Source organism: Streptopelia decaocto (assembly GCF_964273445.1).
Source record: "Streptopelia decaocto genome assembly, chromosome: 7".
NCBI lineage: Eukaryota > Metazoa > Chordata > Aves > Columbiformes > Columbidae > Streptopelia > Streptopelia decaocto.
In genome coordinates, this window is record NC_138661.1 from 49,196,803 (window position 1) to 49,218,928 (window position 22,126).

At 40.2% G+C, this 22,126-nt stretch overlaps 1 protein-coding gene across 5 annotated transcripts in view; it reads right to left on the reverse strand.

The window, feature by feature from the left end:
• The window catches only part of LRP5 (LDL receptor related protein 5), a 173,184-nt gene that overhangs the window by 106,932 nt on the left and 44,126 nt on the right, over nucleotides 1-22,126 (reverse strand). For all 5 annotated transcript variants that reach the window (XM_082058602.1, XM_082058600.1, XM_082058601.1 and 2 more), the window contains exons 3-5: nucleotides 19,949-20,146; nucleotides 15,982-16,178; nucleotides 13,884-14,015 (exon numbers count right to left, since the gene is read on the reverse strand). In XM_082058602.1, coding sequence (XP_081914728.1) covers nucleotides 13,884-14,015; nucleotides 15,982-16,178; nucleotides 19,949-20,146 — 527 coding nt within the window. The remainder of the gene's footprint in view (nucleotides 1-13,883; nucleotides 14,016-15,981; nucleotides 16,179-19,948; nucleotides 20,147-22,126) is intronic.

The window sequence follows — 22,126 nt, forward strand, 5'->3', positions numbered from 1 at the left end:
TTGTTTTACTTCCTGAACAGTGAAAAATCAGTCAATCAACTGTTTTCTTAAAAAAGACCATGGTGGAGAGAAGTCCAATATAGAGCTTATACCTCTTCTTCTACCACGCTTCTTGGAAAGATTAACGACATGTAATGGCAAACAGCATGAATGTAAGGTGACACTGTAACTACACCCCTGTAACTACAAACCAAAATAGTATTGGGATCAATAGCCCAGCTGAAGTGCATCTACAAACAGAAGGAGCTGGAAGCCTTTATGTGGCAGGAAAACTGTGATATAGTTGCCACCACAGAAATATGGTGGGATGACTCACACAACTGGAGTGCTGCAACGGATAACTATAAAATCTTCAGAAGGGATAGGCAAGGAAGGAGAAGTGGTGGGGTAGCCCTGTATTTTAGAGTCTCTTGACTGTCTAGAGCTTAATGATGGTGACGAGAGGGTTGAGTGTTTCTAGGTAAGAATCTGGGGGAAGGCCAATAAGGTGGATATCCTGGTGAGAGTCTGTTCCAGACCGCTCAACCAGGATGAAGAGGCAGACAAAATATTCTGTAAGCATCTCGGAGAAGTCTGACAATTGTTAGCCCTTGTTCTCATGGGGGACTTCAACTTACTACATGTCTGCTGGAAATACAGTACAGCACAGACAAAACAGTATAGGAGACAACTTCCTAATGCGTGGTCAGTGAGGCAACTAGGGAAGGCACCAGCTGCACCTGTTGTTTGCAAACAGAGAAGGACTTGTGGCTGGATGTGATGGTTGGAGGCTGTCTTGGGCACAGCAATCACAAAATGACAGGGTTTTCAATTCTCTGAGTCGGGGTGGGGGGGCATGCAGCAGAACTGCCACCTTGGACTTCCAAAGGGCAGACTTTGGTCTGTTTAGGAGGCTGGTTGACAGAGTCCCTTTCGAGGCAGTCCTGAAGGGCAAAGGAGCCTAGAAAGGCTGGACATTCTTCAAGAAGGAAATCTTAAAGGTGCAAAAGCAGGCTGTCCCCATGTGCTGAAGGACAAGTCAATGGGAAAGAAGACTGGCCTGGCTGAACAGAGAGCTTAATCACAAACTCAGGAAAAAAAAGAAAAAAGAGAGTTTATGACCTTTGGAAGAAGGGGTAGGCTACTCAGGAGTACAAAGATGTTGTGAGGTGATAAGGGAAAAAATTAGAAGGGCCAAAGTACACTTTGAACTTAATATGGTTGCTGCAGTAGAACACAATAAAAATGTTTCTGTGAATACACTAGCAAAAGAAGGAGGGCTAAGGAGAATTTTGATCCTTTATTGGATGTGAGGGAAAGCAGTGACAAAGGATGAGGAGAAGGCTGAGGTACTTAATGCTGCCTTTGTCTCAGTCTTTAACAGTAAGAGTGGTTGTTCTCTGGGTACCCAGCCCCCTGAGCTTCAAGACAGGGAGCAGAATGAAGCCCTAATAATCCAAGGTTAGTGACCTGCTACACCACTTAGACACACACAAAATTCTATGGGGTCAGATGGGATCACCCAAGGGTACTGGAAGAGCTGACAGAGGTGCTCACCAAGTCACTTTTTCAATCATTTATCATCAGTCCTGGCTAACTGAAGAGGTCCCAGTTGACTGGAGGTTAGCAAATGTGATGCCAATCTACAAGAAGAGCCAGAAGGAAAAACTGGGGAACCACAGGCCTGTCAGTCTGCTCTCAGTGCCAGGGAAGGTTATGCAGCAGATCATCTTGAGTGTCATCACGTGGTATATACCGGACAACCAGGTGATCAGCATGGGTTTATGAAAGGCAAGTCCTGTTTGACTAACCTGTTCTCCTTCTATGACAAGGTGACCCACTTAGTGGATGAGGTGAAGGCAGTTCCCAGACAGCTATTTTAAAAAGCTACTGGGAACAAAAACAGTCCATGTTTGTGATGCTCTTCTCACTCCCTCCATCAGGGATTACCCCAGGAACAGTAATTTTAGGGCTACACTGACATCTCTGGATTAAAAAACAGGTCAAAACCAAGAGAATATGGAGAGAACCAACTTCAAGCAGAAAGGGAGGATCTTCCAAATAGTATAAGGGTTGTATTCAAAACTGATCTCTGCAGTGTTAAAAATGGTATTTTTATGGAGTCTGTTCAAATTGAAAGGCTTTCACATCTCTTCTGTTTCATCAACTTGTTCATGTTGACATTTTGTTAGAAGTCCTTAACTTGTATCAAGTCCCATGGTGCTAAGTATTAAACATACTTGTTTTTTTCTGACCACCTCCAAAGAACTAACAGTGTCACTGTTTTGTCCAGAGCATGTCAGCTTGACAACAGCGGAAATGAAAAGTAACCCAAGTCATATTATATATGCATTAATATTACCTCCCTATTACCTCCAACAGTACAGATTGTCCACCACTGAATAGTTTCTTTACAGGAAGAAATTCCAAAAGGTCCTATTTCTTCATACATTTAAACACACAAAAAAATTTGATTTTCCAATGCAAATTAAAATTACATCTTAACAGCCAAAGGGAAAAAAAATCCCTGTTAGAGAGAGCACCTGCAAATCAGGACACTGATCTGCAACTGAAGAGGTCGGAGAGTAAGCTACAGCAGCATAGCAACTACAACAGAAACAAATATCTCATGTAACAAAGTTTTATGTTTTGCTTCTCTATACCTAAAATATTTCACTTGTGGCAGTCAAAATAAAACCTCCTGTTTAGTGCATGTTAAGTAAAAATTCAGGCCTCAAAACTCATCATGAAAAGGACAATGTATCTGGTCATTCAAGTGCTCTACAAATACAGAAGAGTTTTAAATTATTAATTAATTTTGAATTATTTTTGCTCAACTGTCTCAAAAAGTGAGCATCACTGCAGCTGTTCAGCCAGCCACAGCACTCAGTTTCATATCCATCTTAACTTCTAAATTTCTTCTTAAGTATGAGTAGTGTGAAGCAGAGGAGCATGAAATACACACCTAGCAACTGATAACACAGCAATTACCAATACTACATGTATTTCTAAGATGACCAACATCACAAGCATCATTGCATTGGAATAGATAGATAAGAATCAAATGCATATGTTTTGCCTCTTTACACAACTGATTGCAGCTTCACCTTAGTTCACTGTGAACAAGGTCAGAGTTGAACGTACCAGAGGAAGGAACTGGCAGTCCAAGGCCCAAATTATGCCTAGAGATACTGGCTAGACAACAAGCTGAAATACGCTGTTAATACCACTCTAAAATCCACAAGTAATACCAAAACGGTCCTTAGCTCCTCATAGCAGCAATAATTGGACTCAAATTCATCTCATCCAGCCCTGCCGTATGTTCACCCGTGCACATGGTCACACATTCACTTGGACACAAAAAAATATTTTGACAGGACAGCCAGGACCCCTTGAATCAGCAATTACATAATGACTACAACCTTCTTGCAAAGACTAAAAAACATGCCTGTTCCTGACATATTCAGCTGCTCAGGCTTTTTCTGCAGGCAAACACTGCTGTAGAAATATTTGCAACCTCGGTTGTGTCCCACAGATGTACATGGCTAAAAACAGGGAGAAGAAAACTTTTCTCTGTTGACCTGGCAGATCAGAAAAAAAGTTCAGTTGACAACCTGGACATTTTATTGATAGTTGAATTGGATGCTTCTTGGGAAATTCTTCCAATTCCTAACATACCTCTAACTGTGACTTATGGGAAAAAGAAATAATAAGGGGAATGAGCTACCTGACCAAATTAAAGTTCTGGCTGCTTGGCCATTTCTACTGCTTAAAATTAAGTCAGTTATTACACAACTGTCCTGGTTTTGTTAAAAACAAGACCAGTTCTCCTTTAGTGATTTTTTCTTTCAGCTAAGAGTGAATGGGGTAACAGAGAGTGTCTGTCACAGTTTATTGTCACCTTGCTTTAAACCTTGACAACAAGATCCTTGACAGACATGCATCTATGTCCTTGGATATTAAAAAACATGTGAACAGAGAAAATGCTATCACAGCATATCTCACTACATTCCACCTCACACTTGAAAGTTGGTAAACTAACATCGACATGGGTTATTTTTTATAGGTGAAAAAATCCTGGATTTTATTGCAACACATTCTAAAATTACAGTGTTGGTTACAGCTGTATTTGACTCTGTTAACAAATTTCTGCTACAGAAAAAAAGAGTTGGCAGCAGGCTCTGCGCACATCACTATGAGAAGAGAACTTGACATTGGTTCTCTCTAAAAAAACTGGAAAACATGCTTGTCTGCCTCATTATTTTTATCCGTATCACGGAGGTATTTTGATTATTACTGTTGGTAAGAATGTTTTCAAGGCTACATAAGTGTTATGCTGTGACTTGCCTACTGTTATCCTAGATATCCTAGAACCTGTCTAATATATTACAGCTAGCTATTTACCTAGTGCTAAAGTGCTACGACATTTACTTAGTCTTCAAAAACCTCTCTCAATGTGGTCCTTTTGTAAACACATGATTAAGAGACTCCCAGCAGAGTCATATATAACATCACACAATGAACAAACACCTTTTTTGGGGGGGGGAGCACGGAATGCAAGCTATTCCAACATCACAATTGCATCAACGAAACACTTCAGCCTAAGTTTATGTGAAGTCCTCTGTGCAAATCACAGATCAGAAAAACAGAAGTAATTAGGTCCCCCTAAAGTTTCAATTTAGAAAGCATTATAAAAGAGCCAAGTTCAAATTGTTGTTTTATTTTTCCAACAGGTTTAAACTTTGAACTGTTCTGTTGTGTGTTTTTGTTTGGTTGGGTTTGGGTTTTGTTTGTTTGTTTTCTCTAGTGTTTTTTTGATTCAGCAAAAGCTTTTTGCAGATCTTCCACATAATTTTTCAGCAGGTCTAATATCCATAAAAGCAAATTAACTGTTCTGGTTAACATGCAGAATAATATCTGAATTTAAAAAACAAACGGAATAGAAAACAAAATAATACCATTGAAGGCAGTTATTCTCACTCCCTGAAGACTATATTCTCTCTTTGCAATCAAGAAATTCTATTAAAACAGGTTAAAAGACTTTTTTTTTTTCCCTCACACATGTCATGCTTACCCTCCACACCCAGTAATCCATTACTTGTAACATCCGTGCTACATATAGTGTTTACTTTGATTTGGTTGGTTTGTGCTCTCCTTATTAAAAATTCATGCTTCAGTGCTGGCAACGACAACTGTATTCTATTTGCAAAATGAACTGGAATCAGAGTTGACAGCAGCAAAGCAGGCCAGCTCAACAGCTTTACAAGAATCCTTTATTCTTCCCTTGTCCCACTTCACATTTGACAAGTGACCAGACACATGTAATACAGTAACAAATGCTTCAATTTTTTCACCCAACCTAAACAAATGCAGACTGCATTGGCTGCCTCTGCTAATCTATGCCAGAAAATGCCACGCTATTCCTTTCCCATTTGTCTGTCTGCTAATTAGGCTAGAACAATGGTCCGTTGTAGGACTCTTCCCTCAGTTATGTTTATGTGCATGTGCATGCATCTGCACATATAGACTCAGTCTAGTTACAGGCAACTTCAGAAATCTCTGTATTTATCGGGGAAAAAATCAGATTCATTGTAAAAATAGGAAACCTTTTAGCTCTTCTCTGAAGAACAAACTAGTAAGCACTTTTTGAAAAGAGTGCATTAGAAGTACTTTGCAGGCAACTCTTTTACAAGCTGTTTGAGTACAGCTATCTCAGTATTCTTGATAAAATAAAAAGATTTATCAGAAAAGCAAGGGATTTTGCTAGTTGCTGTAATGCAGTGAATTACCTGGCAAAGTTTCCATGTACAGCAAAAAGTGGGGGGGGGGAACATGCAAAGAATATGGGGGTGGAAGAAAATGTCATTGTTCTGTATGGAGTGCATGAAAATAGGTAATGTTGCCATGCTGTTTAATAAGCTTGCCAATACTCAAAACAATTACAGCACTTTTTACAAGGGTCTAGCATTAGCCGCTCTTCACACCACAGGAAAAAAGCTGTAATGAAATTCACTATGGGAGGTTTAAATCAACAACACTGTGTAAAACCCCATTCCTGGTATTCAACTTCCCACCATTCAACTTCCACAGAAAATAAAAATACTTAAGGAGTCGAAACAAACTTTGGTAATACCTAGAAACAGACGGCAATTCTTTTTCTATATTCTCCATGGGCACCTTAACAGAGTCAGTTGCAATATGAACAGCACTACTCATCTCATTTCAGGCCTTTATTTTTCTTCCAGTCTGAGAAGAAGAACATGCTGCTTCATACTGCATGATGGCAGTGGGCTGGGAAAAGTTGGCCATGTACTCTCCTACTTGACACTACAAACTGGAGAGAGCACACAATGCACATCAGGTTTACTAATTTAAAACCAAGAGTTGTGTGTACTGGGCATATGCAACCAACAAAACAAACAGGAAAGGTTTCTTTGAAAGAATGTTTTGAGTGCCTACATTCAGACAGGACTTGATTTAATTGAAAAGTAAGTAAGCATAAGGAAAACTTGTGACAAAGAAAGGAAATACCAGAGCCCTCACATAACTCATAAATTACATCATATCTGTCTGCATGTTACAGTGAAAAGCTATTGTCTACTGTTTCTTCCATTAGCTCAGTAGCAGACTTCTAACAGTTACTTTAGCTGAACCAGAAAAAAATACTCAATTCAGAGTTTTGACACATTCATGCAGCCATTAAATAACCCCACAAACAGAATATTAAACCGAACAGCTGATAAGATCACTAGCACAAAGCAGCTGACTAAGAAAAAAGTAATGTTTCTTCCAGAGAAAGCCACTGCACCACAGAAGTCATAGTTACCCTATTCTACTTTAGGACTAAGCTTCTGTGACACCCCTTAAGTTTGTACATATCCAGTACTACACCTGTGAGCACAAAGCTTTGTAAAGTTACTACTGACAGAGGAGAAGATAACTGTTATGAAGACTTACTCAAAATAGCATTAGTAGAACAGTCATAACCGTATTGGTAGTAACCGGAATCAAAGATCAACACAATTTTTTAGCTACCCCTTCACCAAGCAAAGAATATGCCCTTATACAGAGGTCTGATCCAAAAACCCCAAAGCACTTAATCTGCCACTCTGAGGTCTGCCTATACTATATGTACTTTGAAGAATAAGAAAGTTTGAAATGTTAAGTGGTAAATCTGAATGCTAGCTTACAGATATCATACTCCCAGCTTCTAGTTTTTATTAACAAAAAAAATTAATATCCCTTTGCACAGAATTCTTAATAATATTCCATCACAAACCATGGGAAAAAAAGATGGCTCGAGAAGAAGTCTGTCAAAAACCCCCGCTGCTAGAAAAATGCCTTGGATTTCAGTATTTCATGGGAAAGCATGGGTTTAAAGTTTAAATACACCTATTCTCTGCTGGAGATATACAGCCCCGCTGGCTCAGAGTAAGGAATCACTGAATTCAAAAATGACAGCCATTTACCACCTAGCTTCTGTTAAACAGAGTTCTGGCACTGACACCTTCAAATACACACAGACTATAAAAATTCATTACAACCCAACAATATACATAATTAAAAACAAACAAACAAAAACGTGAACTGAAAAGAAACACACAATACAAGGTGTTTCAAAAAGATACACCAAGTTTCTAAGTATAGTAATTTCTATTTGGGTCCATGTTTTGAAACACCCTCTTTTTTTTCTACAAGCTCGTTTATGTTGACTTCTAATTGCAGACATTTCCCACTCACCAAGAGACCTTGAACATACTAGTTTCTCTGCACTGTTGTCCTTTTTTACACAAACAGAAAGAAAAATTACTTTACATCCCACGGGCCCTCTCTAAAGCTGAGAGCTCCATAATGCTTTGCAGTTTAAGCATTCTTTATTATGTTCCAAGTATGATGGAGCCACAGAAAATTCAATTCTGAGCTAATACCAAACTGACCTCCTCCTATGACAAGGTGACCCACTTATTGGATGAGGGGAAGGCCGTGGATGTTGTACTTAGACTTCAGTAAAGCCTTTGACACCATTTCCCACGGCATTCTCCTGCTCATGAGCTTCAGCAGCTCATGGCTTGGATGGGTGTACTCTTCACTGGGTGAAGAACCGGCTGGATGGCCCCTCTCAAAGAGTTGCGGTGAACGGAGTCAAATCCAGTTGGCGGCTGGTCACGAGTGGTGTTCCCCAGAGATCAGTATTGGGGCCAGTTCTGTTTAATGTCTTTATCAATGATCTGGATGAGGAGACTGACTGCACCCTCAGTAAGTTTGCAGATGACATCAAGTTGGGTGGAAATATTGACCTGCTGGAGGGTAGGAAGGCCATTCAGAGAGATCTGGACTGGCTGGATCGTTGGGCTGAGGCCAATTGTATGAGGTCGAACAAGGCCAAGTGTTGGGTCCTGCACTTTGGTTGTAACAACCCCATGCAGCGCTACAGGCTCAGGGAAGAGTGGCTGGAAAGCTGCCTGGCAGAAAAGGATTCGGGGGTGTTGAGTGACAGCCAGCTGAATGTGAGCCTGCAGTGTGCCCAGGTGGCCAAAAAAAGCCAACGGCATCCTGGCGTGCATCAAGAATAGCGTGGCCAGCAGGACTAGGACAGCAACTGTCCAACTGTACTCAGTGCTGGTGAGGCCACACCTCAAATACTGCATTCAGTTTTGGGTGTCTCACTATAATAAAGACACTGAGGTATTCGAGAGAGTTCAGAGAAAGGCAACAAAGCTAGTGAGGGGTCTGGAGAACAAGTCTTACGAGAAGCAGCTGAGGGAACTGCAGCTGCTTAGCCTGGAGAAAAAGAAGCTGAGGGGGAGATCTTACTGCTCTCCAAAACTATCTGAAAGGAGGCTGTAGCAAGGGGAGTGTTGGTCTCTTCTCCCAAGTAGGAAGTGATAGGATGAGAGGAAATGGCCTCAAGCTGCACCAGGGAAAGTTCAGATTGGATACTAGGAAACATTTCTTCACAGAAAGGGTTGTGAAGCACTGGAACAGGCTGCCCAGGGAGGTGGTTGAGTCACCATTACTAGAGGTGTTTAAAAGATGTATAAGGCTGATGTCATAGGAGACCTCTCTCCATGATTTTTCAGTGCTCTTGGGAATCTGGAGAGAACCCAGATGACTGGAAGCTAATGTTGACCAAACATAGACCAAAACTATGAGAAGGGTTGATGACCCTGGCAACTGCAGGCCTGTCAGCCTCACTTCCATGCCTAGCAAAATCATGGGGAAGATTGTTCTGGGAGTTATTTAAAAACATCTGAAGGACAACACAGCCAGTGGTCCCAGCCAGCACGGGTTCATGAGGGGAAAATCTTGCTTCACAAACTTATTTACATTCTATGACAAGGTTACACACCTAGTTGACCAAGGGAAGCCTGTCAGCGTGATCTTTTTGGATTTCAGTAAAGCCTTTGATACTCTCACAGTATTCTTCCAGACAAGATGTCCAGCACACAGCTGGATAAACACACAATGCAGTGGGTGAGCAAATGGCTGATGGGCCAGGCTCAAAGGGTTCTAGTAAATGGGATTATGTCAGACTGGTGACCAGTCACTAGCAGGGTTCTGCAGGGATCCATCTTAGTGCCAGCACTCTTCAATGTCTCCATAAATGACTTAGACTCAGGACTTGAGGGATTGCTTAGTAGGTTTGCCAATGACACAAAACTGGGAGGAGCTGTCGACACTCTGGAGGGCAGAGAGGCCCTGCAGAGGGTCTGGACAAATTGAAGAACTGGGCAATCACCAGGCATGAAGTTCAACAAGAACAAGTGCCGGATTTTGCACCTGGGACAAGGCAACCCTGGCTGTACCTACAGACTGAGAGACAAGATGCTGGAAAGCAGCTCTGCAGAGAACCACCTGGGGGTTCTGGTCAATGGCAAGCTGAACCTGAGTCAACAGTGTGCTCTGGCAGCTGAGAGGGCCAACTGTGTCCTGGGGTGCATCAAGCACAGCATTGCCAGCTGGGCAAGGGAGGTGGTTGCCCCACTCTACTCTGCACTGCTGCAGCCTCACCTGGAGCACTGTGCGCAGTTCTGGGCCCCACAGGATAAAAAATATATTAACCTACTGGAGAGTGTCCAGAAGAGGGCTACAGAGTTGGTGAAAGGTTTGGAGGGGAAGTCGTATGAGGAACGGCTAAAGTCACTTCATTTGCTCAGCCTGGTGAAGAGGAGACTAAGTGGAGACCCGATCACGGTCTACAGCTTCCTCACAAGGGGAGGAGTAAGGGTAGGTACTGAACTCTTCTCTTTAGCAACCAACAACAGAACCCAAGAGAATGGCAGGAAGATGTGCCAGAGGAGGTTTAGGCTAGATATTAGGAAAAGGTTCTTCTCCCAGAGGGTGGTGGAGCACTGGAACAGGCTCCCCAGGGAAGTAGTCATGGCTCCAAGCCTGACAGTATTTAAGAAGAGACTGGACAACGCCCTCAGACATGTGGTGTGATCTGTGGCGTTGTCATATGAAGGGACAGGAGCTGGAATCGATGATCCTTGTGGGTCCCTTCCAACTGAGAACATTCTATGATTCTGTCATTCTAGATGAGGTTGGTTTAGTGCTAGAGTTAGATTATGGTCAGACTCAGTGATCTTAAGTGCCTCCTTCAACCAAAATTATTCTATGATTCTACGATTCTAACATAATCATATGTTGAAGTGTAAACATCATGGAAAAATGTTATAAACAACTGTAAATTAGGGTTTGCAAATCTAGGTAGTGTCTCAACCTCACTGATGCTACACTGATGCAGTAAAATAGAGATTGGCCATCAATGTTTGAAGAGGTAGCCAAGCTACAGCAGCTTAAAAAGTTATCACTGGGACTTTGTCACTTTCTATGTGTATGTCCCTAGCCCATGATGAACACAAGATAACAATATTTACACATACACCTGTTCAGTGCAGACACAGAGCGTGGTTCTCCTGTAGCATAAAACCAGAATCAATATAGAGACTCAATAGTGCTGAAAAGTGAGACTATCGCTTTTTCCTTTACATACTATCCTTCCTGCCCCTGCCCCGCCCCCCCCCCCCCACCAGGGGAAAAAAAACAAACAAACAAACAAACAAAATGAAACAAACAAAAAAAACACAAAAAGACCCACCACAAACAAAAAACAACAACAAAAAACAAAACGACAACAACAAACAAAACAAACAAAAACCAAAAAAAAAACCAAACAAACAAAAACCCAACACAAAACAAAAAAACCCCCACAAACTACTAACCACACACAAAAATGAGCTAGTTATCATCTCTAACTAGACAGTGCTTCCTAGCCCTGGAAAGTAGTCACCAATCTGAAACATGCACCAAAACACAAAAAGAGAGCTTCATTCACTAGCCCAGCAAAACCACTGACAATAGAGCTAGAAGATTATATGGGAGATCTTCTAGAATACTTCTCACTCCCTCGCAAGTTTCTTCTTTACAGCATGTTTCTAATGGCTTTTATCCAATGAAAATATAAACAAGGCCATTTTCATATGAAGCTATTTTATTTTGTCATTACATGAAGTACTTCTCATTTAGGAGAATAAAAGTTTATATGAATCTTCATAATCTTTTCATACAGATCAAGTAAAATCATAAACATAACATACTAGCAAAAGCAAGGGGTAAACCGACTTAAGACAAACAAACAAAATTTTCCTTAAATAGAGTAGAAATAGAAGAGGTAGCCTCTAGATTTCCTAGATTGTCAGGTACCCATTTCTGGACAGTTTTTACATCCCTTTCTGGTGTATTGCAAAGGTATCTCAGTGAAATACATTTCCACATGATACTATTTCTCACTGAGTAAATAGCACCCTAGCCCATTGTTTTAGGACTACAGAATCAATAGGATGTGTTTGGAGTAAGTAGCATAACACAGGTCAGATGCAGTGAGTGAAATGCCATTTTCTCATTCAGCCCACTGCATCTCATTTTCATAGCCTAGAATCCAGATAATTATCCACCTTGCACAGGAATCATTGTAGGCTACTTGTACATTTGATCTATTGTCCAAATGCTCCCTCTCCTTTAGTGCAAAACACCCTTAGGCCCTTCCAGTAGATCACCTGCTGTCTGGAGGGAACTAATGTGGCTGTAGGCATTGAGAGCAATGCCAATTACCCAAATCCCTCCTTCAGAGAAGGATGACAGTAATCTTTAAGAAGCCCCATCTGAGCCTAACAAAGGAAAAACATGAGATCAACAATTCCTTGATAAGCGAAGGAAGCATGATACACCTTTGGGAGTGCTGTAAGGAGAGGCAGAATGAGGAAAAAGTCCTCCGAACTTCTGGATAACATCTCCCTATGGTAGTCAGATACTGGGCATAGGATGGAAGACACCTATGAAGTCAAAGCATCCTCCAATCAAAAGACCGTGGTTTCCTACAGTTGCATTTTAATCACAGGCTAGGCAAGGAAGAGAGACAGCCATGCATGTACCTGTCAAGGATCTAGGAAATAGGGGAAAATGGAGTTTTCCTTGTTTATTTTCTCCATGACAAACAGATTAAGACATGAGTGCTCCTTCTCAATACAGCCCCAAATCAATGGTAGAATGTAAGTAGAGTTTATCTACTGATATACAAGATTTCTCTTCCAGCATCTTCCAAGTGCTAGAAGACTCCTGATAGTTATTTTAGGTTATTCACACAATGCCAGCAGAAGCTTTCTCAGGTACTTGAAAGAGCTGATTTACAGCAATTATCCCAAATAACAAATGTGTCCCTAGCCCTACCCTTTTACAAAGAGGCTGTTCATCTCTAATTAGCAGTTGTTCTGCTTAATCAGAAAGTCTGGATTAGTCCATACTGTTTCTCTTTATTAATCAGGAAGACATGTTAGCAAAAGGTTCTTCTTCTCAGGTGGTTAAATTGCATGAGAAGAAATACTTCACAATGAAGGTGTTTGTGTCTGCCTGCTTATCTTGCTTGGAGGCTTAGCTGCTCAAATAACCTGATGATTGCTCAGCCAAGGAACCGCAGACACAAAACTTTAAAAATGTATGATGGGCACCAATAAACACATGGGAGATGAGAAAGAAGGGCCTTAACATTTCTTCCTTCAGTACTCTTCTATCTCCTGCATAAAAAATAGTGTGACCCCCACAGCATTAGCCAGCACGTTCTAAAACCACTGTTTTCTGTTTTGCATTGTGAAGAATGGCAAAGAGAAATAAGACACTGGGAATATTATCCAACCCTGATCAACTGCCTCAATGTGCTGGGTCATCTGAGATATGGTTAATTTCCACAGGTAGCTGGGTGGATGACGGAGCTGGAACAGCTGACCCAAAACTAGCCAAAGGGATATTACATACCATAGAAGGTCATGCCCAGTCAGCAATTAAAACCACGTGCTGCTCATTCACCCCACCCCACCTCCAGTGGGATATGGAAGAGAATCAGGAAACAAAAGGCAAAACTCCTGGATTGGGATAAGAACAGTTTAATGGAATGAAGAGAGAAGAGGAAGAGAGAAGAAAGAAGAGGAAGCATATACAAGGTGAGGAATACACAGCACAATCTCTCACCACATGGCAATCCCAACACAGCAGCTCAACTCCTCCAAAGCAGCAACTGTAGATAGCAGACCACAGCTCACACAAAAACCTACTCAAAACACAGCATCGAACTGTGCGGTCCAGAGAGAACCAGGAGCATCCCAGACCATGCTACTCCCAGCAGTGAGAAAGAGCACACTGTGACATACAAGCACTAAGAGTTCCTGCACTTGAGCATTTATAGCACACGCTAAGTGTGTGTATATGTATATCTGCCACCTTCATCAGGACAAGAGTGACATTTCAGTGTGTCAGGCAGTTCCTCTCAATTAATTTCCTCAAGGCTCAACTTTTAAGCAGCAAACCCAAAACAAGTCAACACTGTCTCTGTAGAAAAACCAAGGTCCTACCTGATTTGCATGTCCTGCCATCATCTTCTAGCTGCACACCAGTGGGACAGGCGCAGCTGTAGAAGGGATCTCTTGGAGACAGCAGGCACAGATGGGAGCAACCACCGTTGCTTTCTTCACATGGGGTGTGAACTTCAAGAAATCAAACAGATTTATTTTAATTTTTCTAGAACCCCTAAAGCCCTCTTTTCTCCATGAGGAAGAAATAGACCCCAAATGACTGGCACCAGCTTTTGTGCTAATAGACAGAGGAACCACAAAATAAAGTGTTTGATTCCCCTTTCCCCAGTGCTTACTTCTAGGGGCATCTAAATAGAGGTGCACACAAAAGTTGATTTTTGAAAGAGCTGACAGGTCAGAACGTTCTCACTATACAGTTATTTCAATGCTTCTAAAGCTGAACATGGCTAAGGAACTTTGGACATCTGTTACTTTCCGGATGCTGGGTCTGCTAAGCATCATGAAACAAAAAACAGGGCTTGGAGGGTAGTGATGGGGCAGTGACCAGTTCTATGAAATAAGAACAAATATAACAATTTGCACAATTACAACATTAGAGTAGTGTTGCATGTTAGAAATATCCTTTCCTACTGCGAAGCTTTCACAGCAAGACATATCCCTGAATCATCAGGAAATCTAGAGGAGTAACATGTAAAGTCCGCAATTTTGAAAATGTAAAAAACAAAAAATGGGGGCAGGGGAACAGGGCAGGGACAGACAGATGACAACTGCATGCACCTCTCTCATTCACGTGGGAAAAAATTGCAGCAAGAGACGAAACTATAGGCATAAATAATTATGGAGAGTATTGCCAGTTATTAAAAAAAAAAATATTGCAAGTTGTGAAAGATCCCTCCAAAATCAATCATAGTTAAAATATGCATCTGACCTGCTTTAATATAAAACCATAACATTTATGGCTAATTTGGCTTGTGGTACTTCCACTGACAGCCACAAAGAAGAAAAAAAAGGGAGAGGAAGAAGTCCAGGCCTGATCTTAATGAAGTCAATGGCATCTGAACTATTTTCAGCACATGGTATTTCCCTATGTGCCACATTTTCTTTGTGACTGATCCAGAAATACTATGACCCAAGGCTGGGACATTCCCTGAGCTAAAAGCAATGACAAGAATTCAGCATAGACAAACTCTTATCTGGATATGTGAGATAACCAGGGTGCTGTGCATACCAAACAATCTCAGTGAAAACTTCCACATGTTCTATCGCCAAGATGATCTCCAAACTGCTTTTGCTTACTCTCTAGTCTATTTACTGACATCCCATAAACTTTACTGGAATAACAAATGTTATCTTTAGGGAAGCAGACTTTACAGTTGGCATAAATAAAGAAGCAATTCAAATGGCAAGAGTATCTCCCCTAAGCAAGAGATTATTTTTCCCATGGCTACTCAATTATATACATTTCTACACCATTGCTTTTAAGTCCCATTCTCACAATCCTAAAAAAAATCTAGACCAACTGCCACATAGAATCACATGCATACATGAAATATATACAGCCTCATTCAATTCTCAGTTCTCTACACTTGCCTTTCTTTGAAGTACCATCACATGTAAAGAAAAAATAGAGGCGTGCATATGTTTCATATAAAAGCTCAGAACTAAATCCCTTCCATACCGAAACATTCATAAACTGTTTGTTACCTGTTAAAGATAAATATGATAAAGTCTAGACTGCAAAAAACACATAAGTACAACATGAACACTACATATTTTGTAGGTGATTCTGCTTATTAAAAAAAAAAAAAAAAAGCATTTTTTCAGTTGTCTGTAAAATAATGGTGTTAAAAAATGCCAGATGAGTCTCTATCATTCCCATTCAGATATTCCAAATCAAAAGATGTCACTGAAGTACTGCACTGAATTTTGGATTTTGTCACCAACTGGGATGATGAGTGGGCTCATACCAATTCAGGCTGGAAGTTTTAAAGAAAGAGATCCTTATACCTTCAGCAACCAATCTCCTGACAAGTGTTCAAAACTTTACAACGTCACACTAACCATTTTCATAATTAACATTTTTCCAGATAGATAAGTAACAGTCATTCAAAAAGTTTCAGGGAAAAGTAAAACCTACAGTATGGCTGCCGATCTGGACTTAAGACCTGGATGTCCATCGGTGAATATAAGGCAGACAATATTTCTCTCCTTTTCTCTCCCGTCCTTTTGTTACACGCATGAATGGAGCGCGTTTGCCAGTCTGTCCAATACAAAGTGTCCCCAGACAAGGTCAGTGCAAAGGGATGAGTAAGAGTACCTTCAACAACTTTTTGCCTAGATGAAAGGAAGAGCAAGGATTAAAAATGCATTACTTCCAGGCAGAAAAAACTCTGGTTCTGCAAAAACTCATACAGGAATCATCTTCCTTTAAAAAATTCACTGGACCAAAAGATTCACCTGGTGATAAAAGACATTGCTCCTTCATAGCAGCAAGGACACAAATATACTGGGTTTCATACTGACACAGTATCTGACTCAGCTTCATACTGACCTCTGAAAAGCCACACCAAAGTTCCTTAACAGGCTGTGCAAATACCCAAATACAATTGCCTTCTGGAGGAAACAGAGGTCTGAAGAGTGCTCCTCCAATTAAAGCATTACTTCTTTTTGTCCCCCTATGCAACATATGAGATCTTTTCCCAGGACTTCAGTTGCACTCAGTCCTTTCTTGTAGCAGGAAAAGGAAGAAACAATCTGAGAGTCTCTTTAAATTACCCCTCTTAACTTGGTCAGCAGCAGAAACGAGTAATTTTCAGATTATCTTTTCAAATGTAGAACAAGGGCCACATACATTTATTCTAAGACTAAATATTTATAATTAATATAAATCAGAAACATTTCAGACATTTTTCAGTGACCTCATTCAGCCACACTTCTCTTCTGGGGATGCATATATTTTCACATTGGTTATCAGCTGAACTGAAAGCGAAAAAACACATGACATTTTCAACATGTTTTCTAAACTCACAGAATTCTCAAATTTACACGTATTGCAATAAATCTGTATAATTTAGATTTAATAGTTTTGGAGACATTTACTAAGTCTGTTAAAACACACTTGACAATTCCTCAGTCAAAACAACATGAACACAATTTTCACAAAATTCCTGCATTTTATGTATGCACAAACTCAAAGACACACACACACACACCTTCCAAGCCAGTGTTATGACACAGCAAAAAAAGTATACAAAATTTTTCATCATATAACTTTGAGAAAACTGAAGTCTCGGCATCATGCTGAAGGAAAGTGAGGAACGTATTTTTCTTATACCTGTATTCAGATCTGTATTTAAATTGTTTCTATTGAAGAAATTAAAGAAGAAAACAACAAAAGCCACCAAAAAACCCCCACCAACCTCACATTTGGGAGTGAAAGGATTGTGTTTCATTTTGAGCAGCATAGCTACCATTTGCATTTTCCAGGGTGAGGGAAATATAAAAAGCTCCCCCAAATTCTTCATATATATTCAGACATGGACAATTTTAAAACAGACTGACGCATACAAACAAGTATTTGCCTATACACATACAAAGCAAGTAATGTGGAAAAAAAGAAAACAAAATTATTCTTCTTTCTGTTTTTGAGATAAAATTGAAACTACTCTAAAATTTCTGTTCTTCAAATTATCACTACTACTCTCACTATAAAACATGATAGAAAAAATAAATACTCTCACTTTTCACATAAATTATTTCACTTTCTCTTTCCACTCTCACCTTTGCTGTTGCTGCTTTACTAGTAACAGCAGCAGCTGTATGCTAGTATCCTAACAGCTGTTTTCCACTACATATTGCCCCCACTTCCATCATTCTTAGATATCAAGACTCCCCTTCTCCTGTAATTACATCCCTTGAAACAGTTCCAGCTGATGTGCTTGCAAACTGAAGCTTGCTAAGATGTAACCGGCAGATTGCTTCAGTAACATTAATCCACCATGTAGAATGCAAATTTCTTCTGTATTTGAATTCTGAAGTGATTCTGGCATGAGAGGGGTAGGAGCATTTGGGACATCATAAGATTTCTTTATTGACAAGTCTGGGTGAAATTTATTCTGCTCTATGTTTAAGGAACAGAAGCAACCTCCAAAGTTTTCATCTAGTTTGAACCACTACTAAAGTTTACCTTGATGCCAGAACCTAAGAGTCCTAACTTCACAGACTTCTGTTTCAATATTGATCAGTGGAAGAGAAAAAATAATAAATAAAATTTTCCTTCTAGAAGAGTTAACATTAAGATCAATATTCATAGCATTTTATTAATAAGCATAAAATTTTAAGAGGGAAGCTTTATCATGTGGTAACAACATAAAATATGTACAGCTGAATGACATCAAGCTATTATATTGGACAACACCTAGAAATCCATGTGCACATAGACTCAAGTATTTCCGGAATGCATCCTGCATATGAATATCCTGACATCAAGTATGCATTTACACCCTTCAGCGGTTTAGTAAAATATGTAAGAAGTGTACAACAGTGAGCTATTTTTTTAAGGCAAAATACATTATTTTTTCCTAAAATATTTTCATTTAAGGTTCAATAAAACACTACTTAGGAGGTGGTGAACATGTACTAATCTATCACAAAAGTATTTGGACAGAATGCTGGAATTAGTGTATTCACAGGCTGGCTCCCTTTTAGGTGGCCTTTCTCTACCCTAAAATGAGAAAAATAAATTTTACTTACCAATTACAACTTTAACTTTTAACACATATATGTGAGTAAATTTTATACAATTCGTATGTGCACGATAACTGCAGAATAAGCCTGGAAACCTTACTCTCTGCCACTCGCATCCAAATTGGAGAAATATATTTATGTTGTATTGTATGAAAATCTCTCTTGGACTTTTAATTTTGAGAACGCATTTTCTTTCTCTCTGTGAATCTGCATACAGCTTTTGGGCTCCCACTCCCTTCCATAAAGGTTTTTTCCCTTTTCTATACTTCTGTCAGTCAGTACTTGTCCCTTACTACAATGCCACCACCATCTAGCTCTTACAGAGTGCTCTCAAAGGAGTGCACTCAAAGGAGTGTTTTATAAAGGATGACAATATTGTTACTCCTCTTCTATGAGTGTGAAAATCAGGCACAGAACGCACCTCACTAAAAATCTGAAAAACACAATGGAAAATGTAGTGTTTTTTTTGTGGGAAGGCATATTATTCTATTACACAGATATGTGTGGAATAAAACTCCTTCAGCTTTTTAACAAAGCAAAATTATTTAATAACACAGACATTTAAAATGTTATGAAATAATAAAAATGTAATTTTAAACTATCTGAAGACCAAAGCTAGACTAGAATGCAGAGACTTGCCTCCTTGGCAAGACATTTCGCTAGCAGATGACACTCACCCTTCAGGACCAACCCAACCCGCCCTTTGAACACTGCAGAGAATCGAAGGTGTAATTTCAAAGGTCTAGCTCTGCCCTGTCTGAGGCGTCACCTCTCTATACCTACAAAAGCCAAAACTCAACAGCACACTTGTACAGGAGCCACCAACCGAAACTTCCACGCTGTGCTTTCTATTAAGCTTTAGGAAAATCTGCTTCCTGCTCATAGGCAGTCTGAAATAAGCTGAATTTGATTATTTCTAGGCATGCCACGAAGGACAGATTTGGAAGGGGCCAAGGACAAATGTGTATCAATGTATAGTTCCTGCTAAAAAAAAAAAATACAGTAACAATACTGTAAAATCCCTGTCACTAGTTAAATGTTAGATTACATAGGGCTGAGGATAAGCATCTTCAACTATTTTCAAGACAATATGAGCCTAAAAACAAAAAATCCTGCTGCACAAGGCAGCTATAAGCAGTTCTATAGTGAAATACTGATGCAAATTGTCTTACTTTTAAAACCAATTTTGTAGGATGTGAGGTTATTTTACTTTTTTCAAGGCTATTACCAATTACATTTTAAAGAACATTAAGGTATTGGCATTATTGTAGATTACAAGAAAAAAAGCGCCTCAGTTCAAAATTAACGCATGGTATGAGAAATATCTTACATCATACTATCGACTAAAGGAAACTTACCTAAAGGAACCATCTAGATTTGCCCTATGAATGAAACTGAGTTTTGCATCAGCCCAGTAAAGTTTTTGCTCATCAAGATCTATCGTGAGTCCATTTGGCCAATAAATATCTGAATCGACAATTATTTTTCGTGTGCTGCTGTCCATTCCTGCCCGTTCTATTCTGGGTGTTTCACCCCAGTCAGTCCAATACATGTACCTGAAAAAGAAAGCAGAGGTGCACGCAAATTATATCACAATTCATAGTGGTTAGCTTTAGGAACAGAAGGGATAGCAGCTCTTTGCAAAGCCTGTAAGTATATATACACAGAGTGTACACAAATGTATACCCCCAAAACTTTAATAGTTATTAACCTATTAGCATTATAACATAAATCAAAGCACAGTTTCAGAAGGTGAAAAAAAGTCCTTCATGAAACCATCTCTCACAAGCATTGCCTCTGCATAATGTATTACCATTCTCTTTCCATGTTGGGCAGCACCTGACTGTCATAAGCATTTACAACTGAGTAATCATCCTGCATGGCCAGTTATTATTAAATATACTAAATCACATTCTGAAGCAACTAATTACCTATCCAAGCAGGCAGTGCCCATAGCTGAACTTCCTTTTGCAAGTCTCTGCGCAGAAAATAATAAAACCAAGAGCCCTGAAATGTGTTTGTGTCGATTAACAAAGCATGAATCTGTGCAGACTCAGAATGATATTAGATTAAATTTTTGGTTGCTTTTTTCCCCCTCCCATCCAGTTTCCCTGTCACTCCACCCATGGGCAATTTAAGTAGCCTGAATAGAGAAATTAACAGTACTTATCAATTGGAAAGGACTAGATCACAATGTGGCAAATCACGCAATGTCTGCATGAAAAGTTGAGACTGCACAGTTAGGAAAGAAATTGTCTGATCAGAAGAGGACACTCAATTCCCAGTTGGCAAACATTACCCAGCATAATATATTCAGGTTGCAAATTGAGCATGCCAGTGGTTCAAACACAACACAGCGAACGCCTTGCACAGCTACCTCAGGGCAGTCTGAGAAATGATATTTGCTTTGCCAATATAGCCATTTCTGGCATAGTCTGTGTCAGGAAACCTTTGACCTGAGTGAGCCCTCAAACAAAATCAGGTGCCTGTGCACTGGACTCTCCAGCACTCCACATTTATCACAGTGTATTAGATCAACGGAAGTGCCAGATGGGCGCCAGCTGGGTAAGCTACACCTAAGCTAAGTCCTGCTACCACTGGAGCTCCAGAAAAGCATGGTAAAGAGGCTTCTACTGCATTTTGCTGAGCCCATGCTTAACTAGATTTCTCATAACCTGGACTATCCCAAACCCTCAGATCCCATGAAGAAGACAGCACTGACTATTTAACCACAAAGGAAGGAAACGAACATGCATTTAAAACATATATGGAGGAAAAAAGCTTAATGGTTTATTTTACATAAGAGAATGCCATCCACTTCGGGAACAAAGAGGGGACTATATTTGTAATTGTTGTCATGGTCTTCAGCAGGATGCTCTCTCCTTTGCAACAAAAGATGCTCCCGTAAACTGCAGTAGCTCTATAGCTGCTTCACGTGCAGTTGGAGCCATCATTTCAGCCAAGGATGAACAGGCAGCTGTACAGCACATGTCCCTCACAACTCAGGCTTAAAATGCTCTGATCTTCATGTACATACAGCATTCAGCCACACCTCCATTCAGCCACACCTCCAGCGCAGCCACAGCACTTATTTAAACCATTCTGATCACAGCAGCCTGTCTGATCGCTAGCATGTTTAGCCCACTGAAGAGGGGAATATAGATTAAAATATACAGAGGTAGATGGATAGAAATGACTTACTCGTATCACAATACACATACACTTGAGTGCGAGAGGGTAAAACAAGAGTTTTCTAGTTGAAATGATAAACCTATGCTGACAAGTCCTCAGGCTTCTGAGACGGCTCACCTCAGAGTGGCCACAGTGGACTCATGTCCCAGATGCCTTCCCCAAAATATCTCAGCTCCAGCAGCTAGGATAGACAGACTGATCCTGAGAAGCAGAAGCTGAGCTGCTCCAGTTCACAGAACAACCTATGAACACAAATTGCTGCTCATTTTGGTTTTCCTTAACAAGTCAGGCTGTAATTTGTGGCAGCTCATACTGTGTGGGGAGGCAGCTACTGACAAACAACA